A 19,222-nucleotide genomic window follows, 5' to 3' on the forward strand; every position below is an offset into this window, starting at 1 on the left:
GGATAGATGGGACTTTTTTCTCTGGAGCGTAGGAGGCTGAGGGGTGATCTTATCGAGGTCTATAAAATAATGAGGGGCACATATCAGCTAGATAGTCAATATCTTTTCCCAAAGATAGGGGAGTCTCAAACTAGAGGGCATAGGTTTAATGTGAGAGAGGAGAGATACAAAAGTGTCCAGAGGGGCAATCATTTCACACAGAGGGTGGTGAGTGTCTGGAACAAGCTGCCAGAGGTAGTCATAGAGGCGGGTACAATTTTGTCTTTTAAAAAGCATTTAGATAGTTACATGGGTACGATGGGTATAGAGGGATATGGGCCAAATGCGGGCAATTGGGATTAGCTTAGGGGTTTAAAAAAAAGGGCGGCATGGACAAGTTGGGTCAAAGGGCCTGTTTCCATGCTGTAAACCTCTATGACTCAAATATATATATGCTCTCGTGAACTGAGAGCTTAATGGAAAAGGTATTCCAGGTTGATACATCTCAGACACATTCACCTGTGTGCAAAGATTGATTGTCCCGTTTATTAAGCATATATTAAATGCTCACTGGAGTGAAACGCAGAGTACCTGTTAGACTTTAATTGGATGATTCTACAGACTGGACAAGCCATGGTAACATTGTGAATAAAGGGAGTGCTCCTGGTGTTAAAGAGTAGATGAATTGTGAAATTACAAAGTAAAGACATTAATATCCTGAAACTTCACAATTATCACTAGGCTGGGATATTGGAGCATGAAAGAATCCCACATACCTATCAGAAGACAGAGACAAAGTCCAATCCTGTTAAAGTCATATCCCTGTTTGACTGTATTAGAGTTCGTAGATTGATCTGGGTTTTATGAATCAGGTCCATATCAGTCTGGCGCTGTGTCTTTGATTTCCAGTGACAGTATGTGGCATCCTTATTAAATTGGCACCACACTATTTAGCCCAGAAATCTGAGGACATCATCAATACAGCCCATTACTTTTAGAATCACCAACTATTCTGAAAGTTTCATTAGTTGTATCTCCTTCACTGGAAACAACTTCTCTGGCAAAAAAAAAAATCACCCACCACTCCAAACTCTGAATGATTGGGGATGTTGCTGGTAAGTGTTCGGGACAAATTGCTATTTGTAAGGTGAAGGTAGACCAGCAGCAGGAGTTAGTGAAGAGGGTGATAGTAAGAACCAGGCAGACTGACTCACCAAGCAAGCTGCTTTGGAGGAGATTCCATGGACTTCACCCAAAACATAATCATTGGCACTGGTCTGACAGACTCCAGTTAAACCTGATTTTAAAACTTGTCACGATCCTGACTCTGATGTGACTGTGGTCAGATAGGCCGTAGACCATAGGAACAACTTTCCCTTATGGCTCACAACGAGTAAGGACTGAACAATCCTACAAGGTGGATTGAATTTAACTTGCTGCATTGTGATGTCTTACAAAACAACGAGTTTAGTTTAGGGATTAAATTAGGAAGTGTTTCTCTTTTGATTCATCCTTATGTTCATAATTACTACCGGTGGCTGAGGAAACAGGAGGATGTTCCTCACCACCTGAATCTGTGTCCAAATTAATCTGGCTCTGTGAAATAAAATGTCCAAATGGACACATCCCATCTGAATGATGTTCCCTGGGAAACTTTGCAGGTTGATTATACAGGCCCATTATCCACAGTAAAAGGAGGGAGCGGGTATATCCTAGTAGTTCGCTTGGTGGATTGAAGGTTTTGCAGTCTGAAAAAAAAGAGACCCAGCTTGTCAATCCTTTCCTAGTATCTAGTACCTACACATTTCTGATATAATTATTGTAAATTTTCTCTGTTCCCTTTCTAATGCCTCAACTTTTTTTGGAGTTTAAGAGCCGTGGGGTTATGCTGCAACTGTACAGGACCTTGGTGAGACCACATTTGGAATATTGTGTGCAGTTCTGGTCACCTCACTATAAGAAGTATGTGGAAGCGCTGGAAAGAGTGCAGAGGAGATTTACCAGGAAGCTGCGTGGTTTGGAGGGTAGGTCTTATGAGGAAAGGTTGAGGGAGCTAGGGCTGTTCTCTCAGGAGCGGAGGAGGCTGAGGGGAGACTTAATAAAGGTTTATAAAATGATGAAGGGGATAGATAGAGTGAACGTTCAAAGACTATTTCCTCGGGTGGATGGAGCTATTACAAGGGGGCATAACTATAGGGTTCGTGGTGGGAGATATAGGAAGGATATCAGAGCTTGGTTCTTTACGCAGAGAGTGGTTGGGGTGTGGAATAGACTGCCTGCAATGATAGTGGAGTCAGACACTTGAGGAACATTTAAGCGGTTATTGGATAGGCACATGGAGCACACCAGGATGATAGGGAGTGGGATAGCTTGATCTTGGTTTCAGATAAAGCTCGGCACAACATCGTGGGCCGAAGGGCCTGTTCTGTGCTGTACTGTTCTATGTTCTATGGATACACTCAGTCTGCAAGTAGCTGCAGTATTTTAAACATCACCCTCACAAAGGCCTTCCCAATGATGCTAAGGAGTGAGATGTCCCTGTAGTTGTTGCAATCTCCTCTGTCACTGCTGTTTTTGTACATTGTGATGATTTTTGCTTCACGCACGTGGAATGGTTCCTGCCTCCCAGCAGGGAAGGAGGTGGAAACAATAGATGTGACTTTCTGTGTTTGACCAGTTCAGCTGTAATTCCATCCTTGCCAGGAGGCTCTCTCCTTGCTCTGCAATCTATGGCCTTTCGCAGCTCAAATTATGAGGGTTCCTCATCCAACTCAACCATGTCAGGAAGCTGCAGGAGAGTCAAGCAGAGACTGGGACATGTCTGTCCCATGGAGTACGGCTCACAGTCGTATTCAACCCAGCGGGACATCTGTTTACTTGTTGGTGAGAACTTCATCATTTGCTGATTTCAGGGGGGCAACTTTAGTGATTGTAGGACAAAGTGGCCTCTTGATCCCATCATGCACAGCATGCAGATAATCATGCCACAGGCAGTTTGGAATTATTCACACAGGAAGATGCAGTGTTTATTTGCACAGTCTCTTGTTGCTTTTTACACATCTGTCTTGGCTACTTCCAAGTGATGCAGTGTTTCAGCTGTTGGGTTGATGTTGTACATCAGGTAGCCTTTGCTTTTTGCTTCAATGACAGAAGTCATCTCTGCTGAGTGGGTCTCAAACCAGTCTTTGTTGTGGGTTCCACCTTTACCAAATGTTGCTTCTGCTGTGTCAGAAATTATTGAACTCAGCGACTTCCCAGTTTCATCAACTTCCCAGTTTCATCAACATCAGTGTTGATTGATGAAGCTTTTATTGATGAGCCTGTTAAATATTTCACTGTTTTGTTCAAAATATTTCATTTTTTGTTTAGGTTCCTTCACAATACAGTTTCCCAATTGAGGTGTCGCTGTGAAAAAGTCAGTGAGAACTAACAGGAAGGATTAATCACTACTTTCTACGGAGATGTTTATCAGTGGAAACTTTCAGACACTGAATTTTGCATCAAAGATCAATTTAAGGTTGAATTTTACTGCAACCAGGTTTCTGTTGAGAATTCTTGAATTAAGGAGAAAGATCACAGATGATGCTTTTAGAAAGGGACGTGCAGCCCTGAAAATCTTGACACCTCCAGAATATTAAACTCCAGCCAGTTATAGGAATGTTAACATCAGAATCACACCTCTGTAATCACTTGTGGACTTGACGGTGTTTCATCAGGTTTGATGACTGAGTGAATCCCTTCCCACACACGGAGCAGGGGAACGGTCTCTCTCCAGTGTGAACTCGCTGGTGTGACTGTAGATTGTTCGAATGAGCAAATCTCTTCCCACACTTGGAGCAGCTGAATGGCCTCTCCCCGCTGTGAACTCTCTGGTATGTCAGGAGGTGGCAGAATCCATTCTCTGTAATCACTTGTGAACTCGCTGGTGTGTCTGCAGATGGGATAACTGAGTGAATCCCTTTCCACACAAGGAGCAGATGTATGGCCTCTCCCCACTGTGAACCCGTTGATGTGTCAGCAAGTTAGATGATTGAGTGAATCCCTTCCCACACTCAGTGCAGGTGAACGGCCTCTCTCCAGTGTGAACTCGCTGGTGCATCTGCAGGGTGAATGATTCAATGAATCCCTTCCCACATTCAGAGCAGGTGAATGGCCTCTCTCCAGTGTGAACTCGCTGATGTGCCAGCAGATGGGACAACTGAATGAATCTCCTGCCACACTCAGAGCAGTTGAATGGTCTCTCCCCAGTGTGAACATGCTGATGTGTTTGCAGGCTGCATAAGCGACTGAATCCCTTCCCACACTCAGAGCAGGTGAATGGCCTCTCTCCAGTGTGAAGTCGCTGGTGTGTCAACAGATTCCATGAGTGAGTGAATCCCTTCCCACACACAAAGCAGGTGAATGGCTTCTCTCCACTGTGAACTCGCTGGTGCATCCGCAGGTTTTTTAAATGAGTGAATCCTTTCCCAGTCAGAGCAGGTGAATGGCCTCTCCCCGGTGTGAATGCGTCGATGAATCTCCAGCTCTGATGGGGAACGGGATTCCTTCCCATAGTCCTCACATTTCCAGGGTTTCTCCATGGCGCCGGTGTCCTTGTATCTCTCCAGGTTGGATAATCAGTTGAAGCCTCGTCCACACACAGAACACATGTATAGTTTCTCCTCACTGTAAATGGGGTGATGTTTATTCAGGCTGTGTAACTGATTATAGCTCTTTCCAGTCAGTTCACTGGTACACTCTCACTGTGTGTGAGAGCCTGTGTGTCTCGGTGCTTTTACAGTCTCACTGATGTTCAAAATATTTTGAAGTAGATTTAAGAGAAAAACATTTCTCCTTCTCAACTCAAAGGCCAATGATTATCAGGACCTGATAAATTGAGTAACTCTGTGAGACCTTGATGTGATGTTTGGTTTGAGATTTCTTACTGAAAATTCTCATTTCCAGATATCCTGCAAAAGAAATTGACAACAGTCATCACTGTCAGTCCAGGATAGAAATTCAGAACAGAAAATTATAGCTTCTATGGAACAATATTTCCTCATTCTTTCCCTCAAAGCTCCATCCCTCACTCTCTCCCTCTTTTCTTACTCTGTTGTACCCATTATACACCCTCCCAATTCTCCTGAAGTTGCTGATTAAGGCTCACCAACAGATCCATGCTCACCGTGTCCTGTCTGGGACACAGAGACCATCTGACAATCTTTATGCAGACTGCTGGCCTATAAGTATGTATACCTTGTGCATCAGAATTTGTAGAGTACAGGATTGTATAATACAGGATGTGTGGCTGGGGGATGTGAAGAAGAATGAGAGGGTGCAGAGGAGATTTACCAGAAGGATAGCAGGGATGAGGGAATTTAGTGACATGGTTAGTTGGAGAATCTAGGGTTGATCTCCTTGCACTAAAGCAGGTTGAGGGCAGAATTCATGGAGCTGTATGAGAGATTGAGACAAGGTGGACAAAAAAAAGCTGTTCCCATTAGCTGATGGGACAAGGACTTGGGAAACAGATTTAAGGTTTGGGAAGACATGAAGGCAGGGATCTGAGGAAGAAATTGTTTACACAGAGCCTAAACAAGATGTTTGAGGGATGGGAGAGGGTTCCTGTGTATTCACTCATGGACCCCACTTTGTTAACCAGCCTCCCATCCATTGACACTGTCTACACTTCCCGCTGCCTTGGCAAAGCAGCCAGCATAATCAAGGACCCCACGCACCCTGGACCTAAGGTCATGCACCAACTAACACAAAAACAGTTTCTTCCCGACTGCCATCTGACTCTTGAATGGACCTACCTTGCATTAAGGTCTTTCTCCGCACCCTAGCTATGACTGTAACACTACATTCTGCACTCTCTCCTTTCCTATGTATGGTATGCTTTGCCTGCATAGTGCACAAAAAACAATATTTTTCACTTTATACTAACACATGTGACAAGAATAATTTTTTAAAAATCAAGTCTCCAGACTCCCCACTCTTCATCCACAGTTTCAGCCGCTCTCCCCTTGTGTTCACCTGCATTTTTCCAGGCTCCCCAGGCTTGTGCTCACTTAAGGTTTCCTGCCACCCCACCCCACTCACATTCACCCAGTGTTTAGGTCCCCTTCTGAACCTGTCTTCACCCACAGTTTCCAGCTCCCCACGCCGGCTTACCCACAATTGGCAGGCCCCACACAATGCTCAATTTGTCAGCAACAGCACCAGACTATGCATGCTCAGAGCACATGCCAATTCCCTATCTGTGCACTGGGTACCTAGAATCAGGGACAGGGACTTTATGGGGTGCTCTGGGTAACTAATGCAGCATTGACAGAGTGAATTTCAGACAGATCATTAGACTGGAGGAAGGTGTGAGTCCAAGGCTCAGCCAAGGAGAAACATTCGGGATAGTTTGGCCAGGGTGGCTTGCGGCAGGGAGGGAAACAGCAGAGGCAGCTGATCAGATTGTCTCAATCTGACAAAGAAACTCCATGAGCTCCTCACACTTATTGTTGGAGGTGAGGATGGAGAAATGGGGAACAAAAGGAATGGATTTGTGTTCGGGATATTAAAAAGACCCAATATACTGTGTTCAACATAAAGCTTGTTTATTTGACTTTTATACAGAAAATTAACACGTATTGTTGGGGTTATTAACATCAATGAATACTGTTCAGTCCTAAATGTGATTAAGAAAATCCAACTCTCTCAATCACTGGTGAACTCTCTGGTGTCTCAGTAAGATGGATGACTGAGAGAATCCCTTCCCACACACAGAGCAGGTGAATGGCCTCTCCCCAGTGTGAATGCGTTGGTGGGTCAGCAGGTTGGATGACTGAGTGAACCCCTTCCCACACTGAGAGCAGCTGAACGGCTTCTCCCCAGTGTGAGTGCGCTGATGTACAGTGAGATGAGATGATCGCCTGAACCCAGTCCCACAGTGAGAGCATCTAAACGGTCTCTCATCAGTGTGAACATGTTGATGGCGCATCAGTTCCCTTGTACTTTTATCGCACTTCCCGCAGTCTGGGCATTTAAAAGGTCTCTCGTCTGAGTGAACTTGCAGGTGTGTCAGCAGGTTGGATGAACGAGTGAATCCTTTTCCACACTCTGAGCAGATGAATGGCCTCTCCCCAGTATGAACTAGCTTGTGTGCTGTGAATTGCGATGACTGAATGAATCTCTTCCCACACTCTGAGCAGGTGTACGGTCTCTCCCCAGTGTGAACCCGCTGGTGCACCGTGAGTTCAGATGATCTTCTGAACCCCATCCCACACTGAGAGCACCTGAACGGTCTCTGATCACGGTGAACATGTCGGTGGGACTTCAGGTCTCCAGAACCTTTAAAGCACTTCTTGCAGTCTGGGCATTTAAAAGGTCTCTCCTCACTGTGAACTCGCTGGTGTCTCAGCAGTTTGGATAAGTGAGTGAATCCTTTCCCACACTCGGAGCAGGTGAATGGCCTCTCTCCAGTGTGAACTAGCTTGTGTTCCATGAGGTGGGATGTCTGAATGAATCTCTTATACTCGGGACAAATGAACAACTTCTCCCTAGTGTGAACTTGCTGGTGTAAAGTGAGGTGAGATGATTGCTGAACCCAGTCCCACGGTGAGAGCACTGGAACAGTCTCTTGTCAGTGTGAACACGTTGCTGGATATCACTTCCCTGGGACTTTTATAACTTTTCTTGCAGTCTGGACAATTAAAAAAATCACTTCCGAGTATGAACTTGTTTGTGTGCCATAAGGTGGGATGACTGAGTGAATCCCTTTGCACCTCTGGAGAATTTGAACAATCTCCCCACAATGTGAATATGTCAGTGAGACAACAAGTTGGATGATGGAGTGAATCCCGTCCAACACACAGAGCAGGTGAATGGCTGCTCCCTGGTGTGACTGCGCGATGAGTTTCCAGTTCCGACGGATAACTGAATCCCTTCTCACAGTTCTCCTCAGTATATTTACATTTGTCGCTCCTGAGGCCAGATGATCAGCTGAAGCCTCGTCCACACAGAGAACGGTTCCATCCTCTGTGAACAATGCTTTGTCCTTCAATGTTTAAAAGCCGAATGATAACCAGGTTCCAACGGGGCAATTCCATCAGATCCTGATGTGATATTTGGTCTAAGATTCTTGACTGCAAATTCTCCTCTTCTAACACTCTGTGAAATTAATTTAAAACAGAAAAAAGGAGTGAGAGAGAACCCACAAAAACAGGTTGTGAAATTGAGCTGAATGAATCTGGTAATTTGTGGGGCCGGCACTGGGAAAAGTAACCATGAGAACTGCTGGATTGTCATAAAAACCCAACTGGTTCACTAATGTCCATGATGTGGAGATGCCAGCGTTGGAACTCAAAAAAATGTCCTGCAGGGAAGGGAACCTACCACCCAGTCTGGGTCTGCAGAAGACACTGCCCTCTATGGGAGGAGAGAGAAAGAGGCAGGTGCAAAAGGTTGTGATTTTACATTCTATATCACAACCAGAACTTTGACAGAGTATCCCAAACCCTCAACCTACACCATCTGGAAGCACCAGAGTAGCAGGTGTATGTGAACACAATCAACCCCAGGTTACTCTCCAAGTCACACACCATCCTGACTTATCTGACACCCAGAACTGGACGAACAGAAATTTCATCCATTTAAATATTGGGAAGATGAGCTGAAAAAAAACTCCACGCTCCAGCCACTTACTCCATTTCTCTTCCAAGAAACTCTCTAAAACTGAACCAGACTGTTCACAACCTAAATGTCACGTTTTACCCCAAGCAGAGCTTCCAACCACATAACCATGTCATCACCAAGACCACCTAGTTCCACCTCGGGAACATTGTCTAATTCCACCCCAGCCTGAGCTCATCTGCTCCTGAAACTCTCTCCATTCCATTGTTACCTCCAGACTTTATAATTCTAATGCACGCCAAACCAACCCTCCACATCCATGCCCCCCACATTCTCCAGGTGACCATACAACCTGCTACCCATGTCCTTACTCACATCAAATCTTGTTCATATGTCAGCCCCTGTGCTCCCTTGAAGAAGGTCAAACATCATCTTCTCCACAGGTAACTGGGGATGGGGAATATTTGCTGCTGGTCTTGTTGGTGACCCCCAAATCCCAAGAACAAATTTCATAAGTATCGATGTAAAATAGATTAAAAATATCTGCAAAAAAAGTTGCTCTTAAAACAATAATCTTTGATATTGTGATCACACTATCCATTTAACAATCTGATCTACCTAGAATCTACCTCCATGGCCAATTTCACATTGGAAACTTCTGGGCCCAACTGAGTTCCAAATGCAGCAGTTTCCCCTTCATCTCCAGCTCCAACTGATACAAAAACCAAAGAGAATTTAACAAGCTGCTGAAGAGAAAAAAGAGACATGGGGTGTGAGGAAAGAGTAGGGGTGTCAGACTCATTGACTCTTCCTCCACAGAGCCTGGATGGGCTTAAATGGCCTTATGTTCTTTAACCATTTTAACACAGCATGGAAAAGGACGTGCGCTGGAGGTAGTGCGCAGCCTCTCCAACCAACACCCACCTCGACACAAATCTCGACACATGGACTTCATCAGTCCATCTCTGTTTCTAGATTTGTGCCATGAGCAATGCCTGAAATCAAACAAAAACCAAATACTGCAGTTGCTGGAAATTGGAAATAAAAAGGAGCAAGTGGTGGAAATACTCAATCGGTCGGGCAGAAACTGTGAAAGCAGAAAGAAAGTTAACATTTCAGGATGTGCTTCACAGAACCAGGGACCCGAGTTCGATTCCAGCCTTGGGTGACTGTCTGTGTGGAGTGTACATGTTCTCCCCATGTCTGCGTGGGTTTCCTCCGGGTGTTCCCGTTTCCTCCCATGGTCTACAGATTGGCAGGTTAGATGGATTGACCATGCTCAATATCCCCTGAGTGTCCAAAGATGTGTAAATTAAGTGGATTAGCCATGGTGAATATGCAGTGTTACGGGGATAGGGCGGAGGGAAGTGTCTGCGTTGGAAAGTCTGCCTTTTCGGAGAGATGGTGCAGACTTGATGGGATGGGTGGCCTCTTCCTGTATTCTAATTACGGGAAATAAAAATGGGGCAGATATTGATGGTCAATATAAGCCCAGAAGTGGAAGAGAAACAGACTTTAGCACAAGAAAAACAATTCCCCTGGCCATGGGAAGATAAAGCTGGCAAATCAACAGTGAACAGCCGGGGAGATGGGCAGTAATGGAAACCTCATTGAGACACAACTGGCAGGAATAACAATAAAATACTAAACATGGTTAAAATACAACCATTATCAGAGGCAGTGGAAGTTAGACAATGACAGAGTGGTGATTGGGGATGGCAGAGATGAAACAGGGCAATGGATAGACATGGAATAGGATCTACTGTAAATGAGTCACACCAGCCCCATAGACATGGAAACAGAGCAGCAGTAAAAGCTGTAAATTGTGCATGAATACTCAGTGATACTCACCTATTGAACAGATTATCAAATTTAAAATCTCCTGCTGGAGACTGAAGATGGAAATAAATCAGATGGATTGGAAGCAGAGAAAATCTGGTGGTCATCAAATCTTCTAACTCCCTGAAAAAGGAGATTACAAAAGTCATAAGTGTCAGTTGACTTAGGGGGCACAGTGGCGCAATGATTAGCACTGCTGCCTCACAGCACCTGGGACCCAGGTTCAATTCCGGCCTCGGGTGACTGTGTGGAGTTTGCACATTCTCCCCGTGTCTGCGAGGGTTTCATCCCACAGTGCAAAGATGTGTGGGTTAGGTAAATTTGCCATGCTAAATTTCCCCTAGGTGTCAGAGGGACTGGGAGGGTGAACATGTGGGGTTACGGGATGGGTGAGATTGTTGTTGGTGCAGACTCGATGGGCCGAGTGGCTGTATGTTAATACATGTGACGATAATAAATCAAATCAAAAATCAGTGAGTACTGGAGGTTGGGTCAATGAATTTATTCAAGGCTGAGTTGAACAGATTTTTGATCGACACAGGAGCCAAGGGGAGGGGTGGACAGAGTCAGGAAAGTAGAATGGAGATCAGCCAGGATCTTGCAGAATAGAACAGCAGGATAAATAGGCCGAATGGCCTCCTCCTGGTCCTAATTCTGACGTTCATTCCACGGCCGGACATGCGCCCTTCGGCCAATGCCTGTCGTTAACCCTGGGCTGTCACCATGTGCTGCGCTCAGACTGAGAACAAAATCAATCCTTCCTCTCCTGGTCCCCACAACACGGAAACCCCGCCCACTCATTGTTACGTCACGCAGATCGCCGCGCATGCGCTTCACTCCTCTCTGAACAAAGATACTCTGGGCCTGTTTCCGGGAAAATCCCCGCGGTTCCAAACCGAGGAGCCGCAGGCCTAGCGGCCTCCAGCGGCTGTTAGTGAAGGCTCCGTTCCTTTCCCACTCCGACTCCCGGCTCCATTCCTCCCTCCGCCCCACCAACTCTCACCCGCTAAAAAAACACCGTCCCTTGCACTCGCAGGGCTCCGAGCAAAGTGACATTGCGCATGCTCTAGATACAACTGCGCCTGCGCACTGGCTCCGGTGGCGTGATGACGTGGAGATGCCAGCGTTGGACTGGGGTCAACACAGGAAGAAGTCTCACACCAGGTTAAAATCCAACAGGTTTATTTGGCAGCAAAAGCCACGAGCTTTCGGAGCGCTGCCCCTTCGTCAGATGAGTGGGAATTCTGTTCACAAACAGGGCACAGAGACACAAACTCAATTTACAGAATAATGATTGGAATGCGAGTCTTCACAGGTAATCAAGTCTTAAAGGTACAGACAATGTGAGTGGAGAGAGCATCAAGCACAGGTTAAAGAGATGTGTATTGGCTCCAGACAGGACAGTTAGTGAGATTTTGCAAGCCCAGGCAAGTCATGGGGGTTACAGATAGTGTGACATGAACCCAAGATCCCGGTTGAGGCCGTCCTCATGTGTGTGGAACTTGGCTATCAGTCTCTGCTCAGTGATTCTGCGTTGTTGTGTGTCATGAAGGCCGCCTTGGAGAACGCTTACCCGAAGATCAGAGGCCGAATGCCTGTGACCGCTGAAGTGTTCCTCAACAGGAAGAGAACACTCTTGCCTGGTGATTGTCGAGCGGTGTTCATTCATCCGTAGTCGTAGCATCTGCATGGTCTCCCCATTGTACCATGCCTCGGGACATCCTTTCCTGGAGCGTATCAGGTAGACAACATTGGCCGAGTTGCAGGTGTATGTACCGTGTACCTGGTGGGTGGTGTTCTCACGTGAGATGATGGCATCCATGTCGATGATCCGGCACCCTGCTGTGGCAGGGTTGTGTAGTGTTGTGGTCACTGTTCTCCTGAAGGCTGTGTAGTTTGCTGTGGACAATGGTCTGTTTGAGGTTGTGCAGTTGTTTGAAGGCAAGAAGTGGAGGTGTGGGGATGGCCTTGGAGAGATGTACATCTTCATCAATAACATGTTGAAGGCTCCGGAGAAGATGTTGTAGCTTCTCCACTCCGGGGAAGTACTGGACGACGAAGGGTACTCTGTCCGCCGTGTCCCGTGTTTGTCTTCTGAGGAGGTCGGTGCGGTTTTTCGCTGTGGCGTGTCGCAACTGTCGATCGATGAGTCGAACGCCATATCCTGTTCTTATGAGGATATCTTTCAGCGTCTGGAGGTGTCTGTTGCGATCCTCCTCATCTGAGCAGATCCTGTGTATACGGAGGGCTTGTCCGTAGGGGATGACTTCTTTAACGTGTTTAGGGTGGAAGCTGGAGAAGTGGAGCATTCCGTGGGCTTGCGGTACAGTGAAGTGCTGCGGTGACCGTCCTTGATGGAGATGTGTGCGTCCAAAAATGCAACCGATTCCAGAGAGTAGTCCATGGTGTGTCTGATGGTGGGATGGAACTTGTTGATGTCATCATATAGTTGTTTCAGTGATTGTTCACCATGAGTCCGGTGGAGTGAACAGGGCACTTTCACACCCGCAGCGAATGCTGGGTAACTACAGCACCATTGAACCGTGATGCTAAGAATAGAAAATAATTTGTCACCTAACTGAGATAAATTACCTTTCAAAAAATGTGTGCTGTGTTATGCTTCATTTCTAAAAGTGATTTAAACCCCTGCTCTCCTCAGCAAATGAGCAGAGGTCTTTAAACTTTTCTAACTTTCACTCCCTTTCTCCTCCCCTGACCGTGCTCTGAATGGATTCAATCCCAGAATCATTGGTTTCTCTCACTTTTTCTCTCTATTCCCTGACGCTGACTGTTCATCCCATTCTACATGCAATCCATTCGGCCCTTCATCCCTATACTGGCTCTTTGGACAATCTATCAGATTAATTGCACTGTCAGAACAATTTATATCTGATGTAGCAGTGCAAGAGGTGAATGGGAAAGGTTTACCAGTTGATACTTCTAAGACATACAATCCTGTGGAAGGATCGACTGTCCAGTATATTAAGCAGATATTAAGGATTCACGAGTTAGTTAAGCACACAGACGAGCTGACAGAGCTGAATTCAATAACATCCCAGATACCTCAGTGACATGATTTCGAAAGAGTCAACATGGGGACTATTCTCAGTGCTATAGCGCAGATGAATTATGGAGTTAGCAGAGGCTGAAATATCCTGGAAGTTCACAATTACAAATTTTTAAAAAGTTTACTTATTTGTCACAAGTAGGTTTACATTAACTCTGCAAAGAAGTTACTGTGCATTTTGAAAGAATCCAATATACTTGTCAGGTGTCAGTGCAGACTCGATGGGCTGAATGGCCTCCTTCTGCACTGTGGAGTCTCTATGATTCTATGAACTGTCTAATTGCTTTTTAAAAGACAAAATTGTACCACTCTCGATTACAACCTCTGGCAATTTTTTCCAGACACTCATCACCCTCTATGTGAAAACGTTGCTCCTCTGGACCCTTTTGCATTTCTTTGCACTCACCTTAAACTATGCCCTCTAGTTTTAGACTCCCCTACCTTCGGGAAAAGATGTTGACTACCAAACTGATCTATGCCCCTCAATATTTTATAGACCTCTATAAGATCGCCCCTAAGCCTCCTACGCTCCAGGAAAAGGTCCCAGTCTATCCAGCCTCTCCTTATAACTCAAACTATCAAGTCCCGGTAGCATCCTGGTAAATACTTTCTGCTCTCATTCTAGTTTAATCATATCCTTTCTATAATAGGGTGACCAGAACTATACACAATATTCCAAGTGTGGCCTTACTAATGTATTGTACAGCTTCAACAAGACGTCCCAACTCCTGTATTCAATGTTCTGACCAATGAAACCAAGCATGCTGAATGTCTTCTTCACCACTCTGTCCACCTGTGACTCCACTTTCAAGGACCTATGAACATGTCCCCCTAGATCTCTTTGTTCTATAACTCTCCCCAGTGCCCTACCATTAACTGAGTAAGTCCTGCCCTATTATTATTAAATACCCACTAGCGCATTTAGCCCAGAGATCCGAGGTTACTGTGATAACAGCACTTCAAATCATTACTGATAGAATTACCATCTATTCTGAAAGCTCCTTTGGTTGTAACTCCCTCAGAGAACACTTATCTCACTGGCAAAATAAAACACACAGCTTCTCCACAGCAGAAAGGAAACCAGTCACTTACCATTCCAAACTCTGAATGATTGGGGATGTTGTGAGTAAGTGTCCAGGACAAACTGCTAATTGCAAGGTGAAAGTACTTCAGCAGCAGGACTTCATGAAGAGGGTGATGGTAGTAACCAGGCACATCAACCAGTGATGTGGAAAATACGGTTTGATGAATGTTTATAATATCTCTAACACAGGTTAGTTCCTACATTGGGTACACTGAGGGAGAATTTAGCACAGTACGAGGAAAAGGGAGCACCCAGAGGATAGGGGGAGAATGTGCAGACTCTGCGCAGATTGTGACCCAAGCTGGGAATCGAACCCAGATCCTTGGTACTGTGAGACAGCAGTGCTAACCACTGTGCCACCGTGTCGCCCGCCAGTCTGCATTTAAGTGTTCCTGGTGTGATAAACTGATCCAACTCTTCCCAGCTAACACCATTCCATATCCCCATCTGTGTTGCAGATTTTAATGTGATTGCCCAAAATAGGAAACGCACATCTTTTAACCATTTTGAATTAGTACATGCCCTCCATACACGCCAAAATAGATTGTCTTTAAGATCGGTTGTTCCTTTATAGTGTGTTTGTTCTGAATGTTGACAGTATTAACCTTCTCTCTAATCTGTCCTAATTAGCATGGATAGAGGATTGGTGAACTAACAGAAAGCAAAGAGTGGGGGTAAATGGGTGTTTTTCTGGTTGGCGATCAGTGACTAGTGGTGTGCCTCAGGGATCAGTGTTGGGACTGCAATTGTTTACGGTTTACATAGATGATTTGGAGTTGGGGACCAAGTGTAGTGTGTCAAAATTCGCAGATGACACTAAGATGGGTGGCAGAGCAAAGTGTGCAGAGGACGCTAAAAGTCTGCAAAGGGATATAGATAGTCTCAGTGAGTGGGCGAGGGTCTGGCAGATGGAGTACAATGTTGGTAATTGTGAGGTCATCCATTTTGATAGAAATAACAGCAAAACTGACTGTTATTTAAATGGTAAAAAATTGCAGCATGCTGTTGTGCAGAGGGACCTGGGTGTCCTTGTGCAGGAATCTCAAGGAGTTGGTTTGCAGGTGCAGCAGGTAATTAAGAAGGCAAATGGAATTTTGTCCTTCATTGCTAGAGGGATGGAGTTTAAAAACCATGAGGTTATGTTGCAGCTGTATAAGGTGCTGCTGAGGCCACACCTGGAGTACTGTGTACAGTTTTGGTCTCCTTACTTGAGAAAGGATATACTGGCTCTGGAGAGGGTGCAGAGGAGGTTCACTAGGTTGATTCCAGAGTTGAGAGGGTTGGCTTATGAGGAGAGACTGAGTAAATTGGGGCTATACTCATTGGAATTCAGAAGAATGAGAGGAGATCTTATAGAAACATATAAGATTATGAAGGGAATAGATAAGATAGAAGCAGGGAAGTTGTTTCCACTGGCGGGTGAAACTAGAACTTGGGGGCATAGCCTCAAAATAAGGGGAAGCAGATTTAGGACTGAGTTGAGGAGGAACTTCTTCACACAAAGGGTTGCGAATCTGTGGAATTCCCTGGCCAGTGAAGCAGTTGGGGCTACCTCATTGAATGTTTTTAAGGCAAGGATAGATAAATTATTGAACAGTAAAGGAATTAAGGGCTATGGTGAGCGGGCGGGTAAGTGGAGCTGAATCCACAAAAAGATCAGCCATGAGGCTCGAGGGGCCAGATGGCCTACTCCTGCTCCTAGTTCTTATGTTCTTCCCACAATCCCCACATTTCCATGGTATCTCCCTGTGACTGCAATTATGTTCCAAAAGGCCAGATGATTGGTTGAAGCTTTCACCACACCTGACTAAACCTCTGACTAACCTGACTAAAACTGAGGATAAAGTATTGGTGTCTGTAAGGGCTAAAACAATACCCTTGGCTTCCTTGTAGATCTGTGGCACCAAGTTCAAGACTCCTTCATGAATCATCCTCTTGGCCTCTTGCCTGTCAACTGTCCATGAGAATCTCATGTTTCAGAATGTTCACTGCTCATTCTTCCAAACCTAATGAGTATAGGTGCAACCCTTCCCCAAAAGACAACGAGTTGGATTCTGCGGCCTCACTTGCCCCAAAACTGGAGAATTCCCCTCGAGGTCAAAGGAGCTTTGTGTGGTCCACCCCCCGGCCTGCTACGATTCCTGTGGTGGGTGGGATGGGAGAATTCTCCCCTACACCTTCACAACCTTTCCTCAAAAGGCAACACCTTCATCTTAGGAATGGGCCTGGTGAACTTTCTCTGAACTCATTCCAATGAAAGCATGTCATTCCATAAGTAGGGAGACCAGAACCGTACACAGTATTCCAGCTGCTCTCTCAGCAATGTCCTGTGTAGGTGCAGCAAGTTCCCTTTTTCAAACTCCACCCCCTTGCAGTAAAGTCCAACACTCCATTTGCCTTCTTCTTTACTTGCTGTACCTTCATCCTATTTGTTCACGATTCATGTACAAGGTCACCCAGATTCCTCTCTACGGCAGTATTCTTCAGTTTCTGTATATTTAAACAATTTTTTGCTTCTCTATTCTTCCTGCCAAAGTGGAAAAGCTCCCACTTTTCCGCACTATACTCCATCTGCCATTTTTCTGTCCATTCAGGTAACTTATCTGTGCCCCTTACAGATTTTTTGTAATAACCTCACAACTTGCTTTTCTACCTATCTTTGTATCATCAAATCTGGCTTCATCCAAGTCATTGATCAAGGTGGCTGTTTTTCTCTCTCTCAGTTGTGGGTGATATTTGTCTCTATTCTCCTGGAAACTGAATGAATCTTGTTCCAAACTGGGTTCAATATCAGACATTTCAGGGAGTCAGGAATCATTCGCCCCTGAACCTACACTGGTAAAACCCCAGACAGTTCCTCAGTAAGGATTTTTCTGGTTCCTCACCATATATTAGTCAGGAGACTGAAACCCAGCCTTTTTTACAGTCCACTCCTGGAGGTCCCACTCCCTGAGCCGACAACATTCAGCAGTGTCAGTGCTGAAGTTTCACAGTGGGAGTGATTCCCAGAGTAACTGTCAATCAGATCACCATTGATGTCCAGGTTTGTGTATTTTTAGTTATCCGGATGTCTAACACACACACACATCAATAAAACAGGGAATTCCTGCAAACAAACTGCAGCGTCTTCTCTATCTGGAGATCCAATGCTTGTTGAATAATTGTCCCAGCGGTTAACAGGCTCCTGTGAACTCATCCAACTCGTATTTTAATACTGACTTTAACAAATATATTTTAAACAGGTTTATTTTAAATGAGTTAAAACCAGCCTTAAAATGGTATATATAGTATAACAACCATAGTACTTTCCAGACTGGAAACTTTAACCTGCTGTTTCACTTTGATTTAGGAGCAGATCCCAGTTTTACACCAATCTCTGATTCATGTATCCAGCATTCACCGTCATTCTAAAAACAGAAGTTGCTGCAAAATCTCAGTAAGTCTGACAGAATCTGTAAAGACAGGAACAGTTAATGTTTCCAGTTGAATGTGACTCTTCTTCAGTGTCAAAACATTAGCTCTGTTTCTCTCTCCAGAGATGCTGTCAGACCTGCTGAGTTTTTACAGCACTTCTTGTTTTTATTTACGAGTTCAGGACTCAGACAAGACAATCCACAATACAAATCTTACAACTGGGCCAGGGTTTATTAACATCAGCAGAAACAGACACCAATGAAAATGGTTGGGACCTCGATGTGATTAACAGCAAAATCCAGTCCTTGCAGTCACTCATGAACATGATGGTGTTTCAGCAGGTGAGGTGACTGAGTGAATCCCTTCCCACACACGGAGCAGGTGAATGGCCTGTCCCCAGTGTGAATTCGCTGGTGCTTTACCAGGTTGGATGATTGACTGAATCCCTTACCACAACTAGAGCAGGTGAATGGTCTCTCCCCGGTGTGAACTCGCTGGTGCCTCCGCAGGCTGGATGAACAAGTGAATCCCTCCCCACACTGAGGGCAGCTGAATGGCGTCTCCCCAGTGTGAACTCGCTGGTGTTTCCGCAGGTTGGATAACTGAGTGAATCCCTTCCCACACTGAGAGCAGCTGAATGGCCTCTCCCCAGTGTGAACTCGCTGGTGTGTCTGCAGGTGGGATGAACAAGTGAATCCCTTCCCACACTGAGGACATGTAAATGGTCTCTCCCCAGTGTGAACTCGCTGGTGCCTCCGCAGGTGGGATGAACAAGTGAATCCCTTCCCACACTGAGAGCAGGTGAACGGTCTCTCCCCAGTGTGAACTCGCTGGTGTGTCCGCAGGCTGGATAAATGACTGAATCCCTCCCCACACTGAGAGCAGTTGAATGGTCTCTCCCCAGTGTGGCTGCACCAATGAGTTTCCAGCTGAGAATGGGATCTGTATCTCTTCCCACAGTCCACACATTTCCATGGTATCTCCATGATGCAGGTGTCCTTGCCTCTCTCTTGGGTGGACAATCAGTTGAAGCCTCGTCCACACTCACATCACGGGTACAGTCTCTCCCCGCTGTGAATGGTGTGATATTTATTCAGGCTGTGTAACTGGTTAAAGCTCTTTAGTCAGTGCACTGGAAGACTCTCACTCGAGTGTGGCAGTGTGTTGGTGCTTTTCCAGTCACACTGATGGTCGAACTCTTTTCAAATCGACAAACTGGACAATAATTTCTCCTTCGA

At 45.5% G+C, this 19,222-nt stretch overlaps 1 protein-coding gene and 1 long non-coding RNA gene across 2 annotated transcripts in view; both read right to left on the reverse strand.

Moving 5' to 3' along the window:
* Positions 1–19,222, reverse strand: part of LOC144484829 (uncharacterized) — a 153,524-nt gene that overhangs the window by 23,694 nt on the left and 110,608 nt on the right. Inside the window, exons 9-11 of the mRNA XM_078203191.1 lie at positions 18,375–18,878; positions 6,683–6,917; positions 3,991–4,321 (exon numbers count right to left, since the gene is read on the reverse strand). Coding sequence (XP_078059317.1) covers positions 3,991–4,321; positions 6,683–6,917; positions 18,375–18,878 — 1,070 coding nt within the window. The remainder of the gene's footprint in view (positions 1–3,990; positions 4,322–6,682; positions 6,918–18,374; positions 18,879–19,222) is intronic.
* LOC144484847 (uncharacterized) lies at positions 7,913–11,354 on the reverse strand. Its single transcript, XR_013496121.1, has 3 exons — positions 11,217–11,354; positions 10,432–10,538; positions 7,913–8,118 (listed from the first exon to the last, which is right to left on the reverse strand). It is a non-coding gene; the product is annotated as an uncharacterized LOC144484847 (long non-coding RNA).

This window comes from Mustelus asterias, unplaced genomic scaffold (assembly GCF_964213995.1).
Source record: "Mustelus asterias unplaced genomic scaffold, sMusAst1.hap1.1 HAP1_SCAFFOLD_129, whole genome shotgun sequence".
In the NCBI taxonomy this organism is placed as follows: Eukaryota; Metazoa; Chordata; class Chondrichthyes; order Carcharhiniformes; family Triakidae; genus Mustelus; species Mustelus asterias.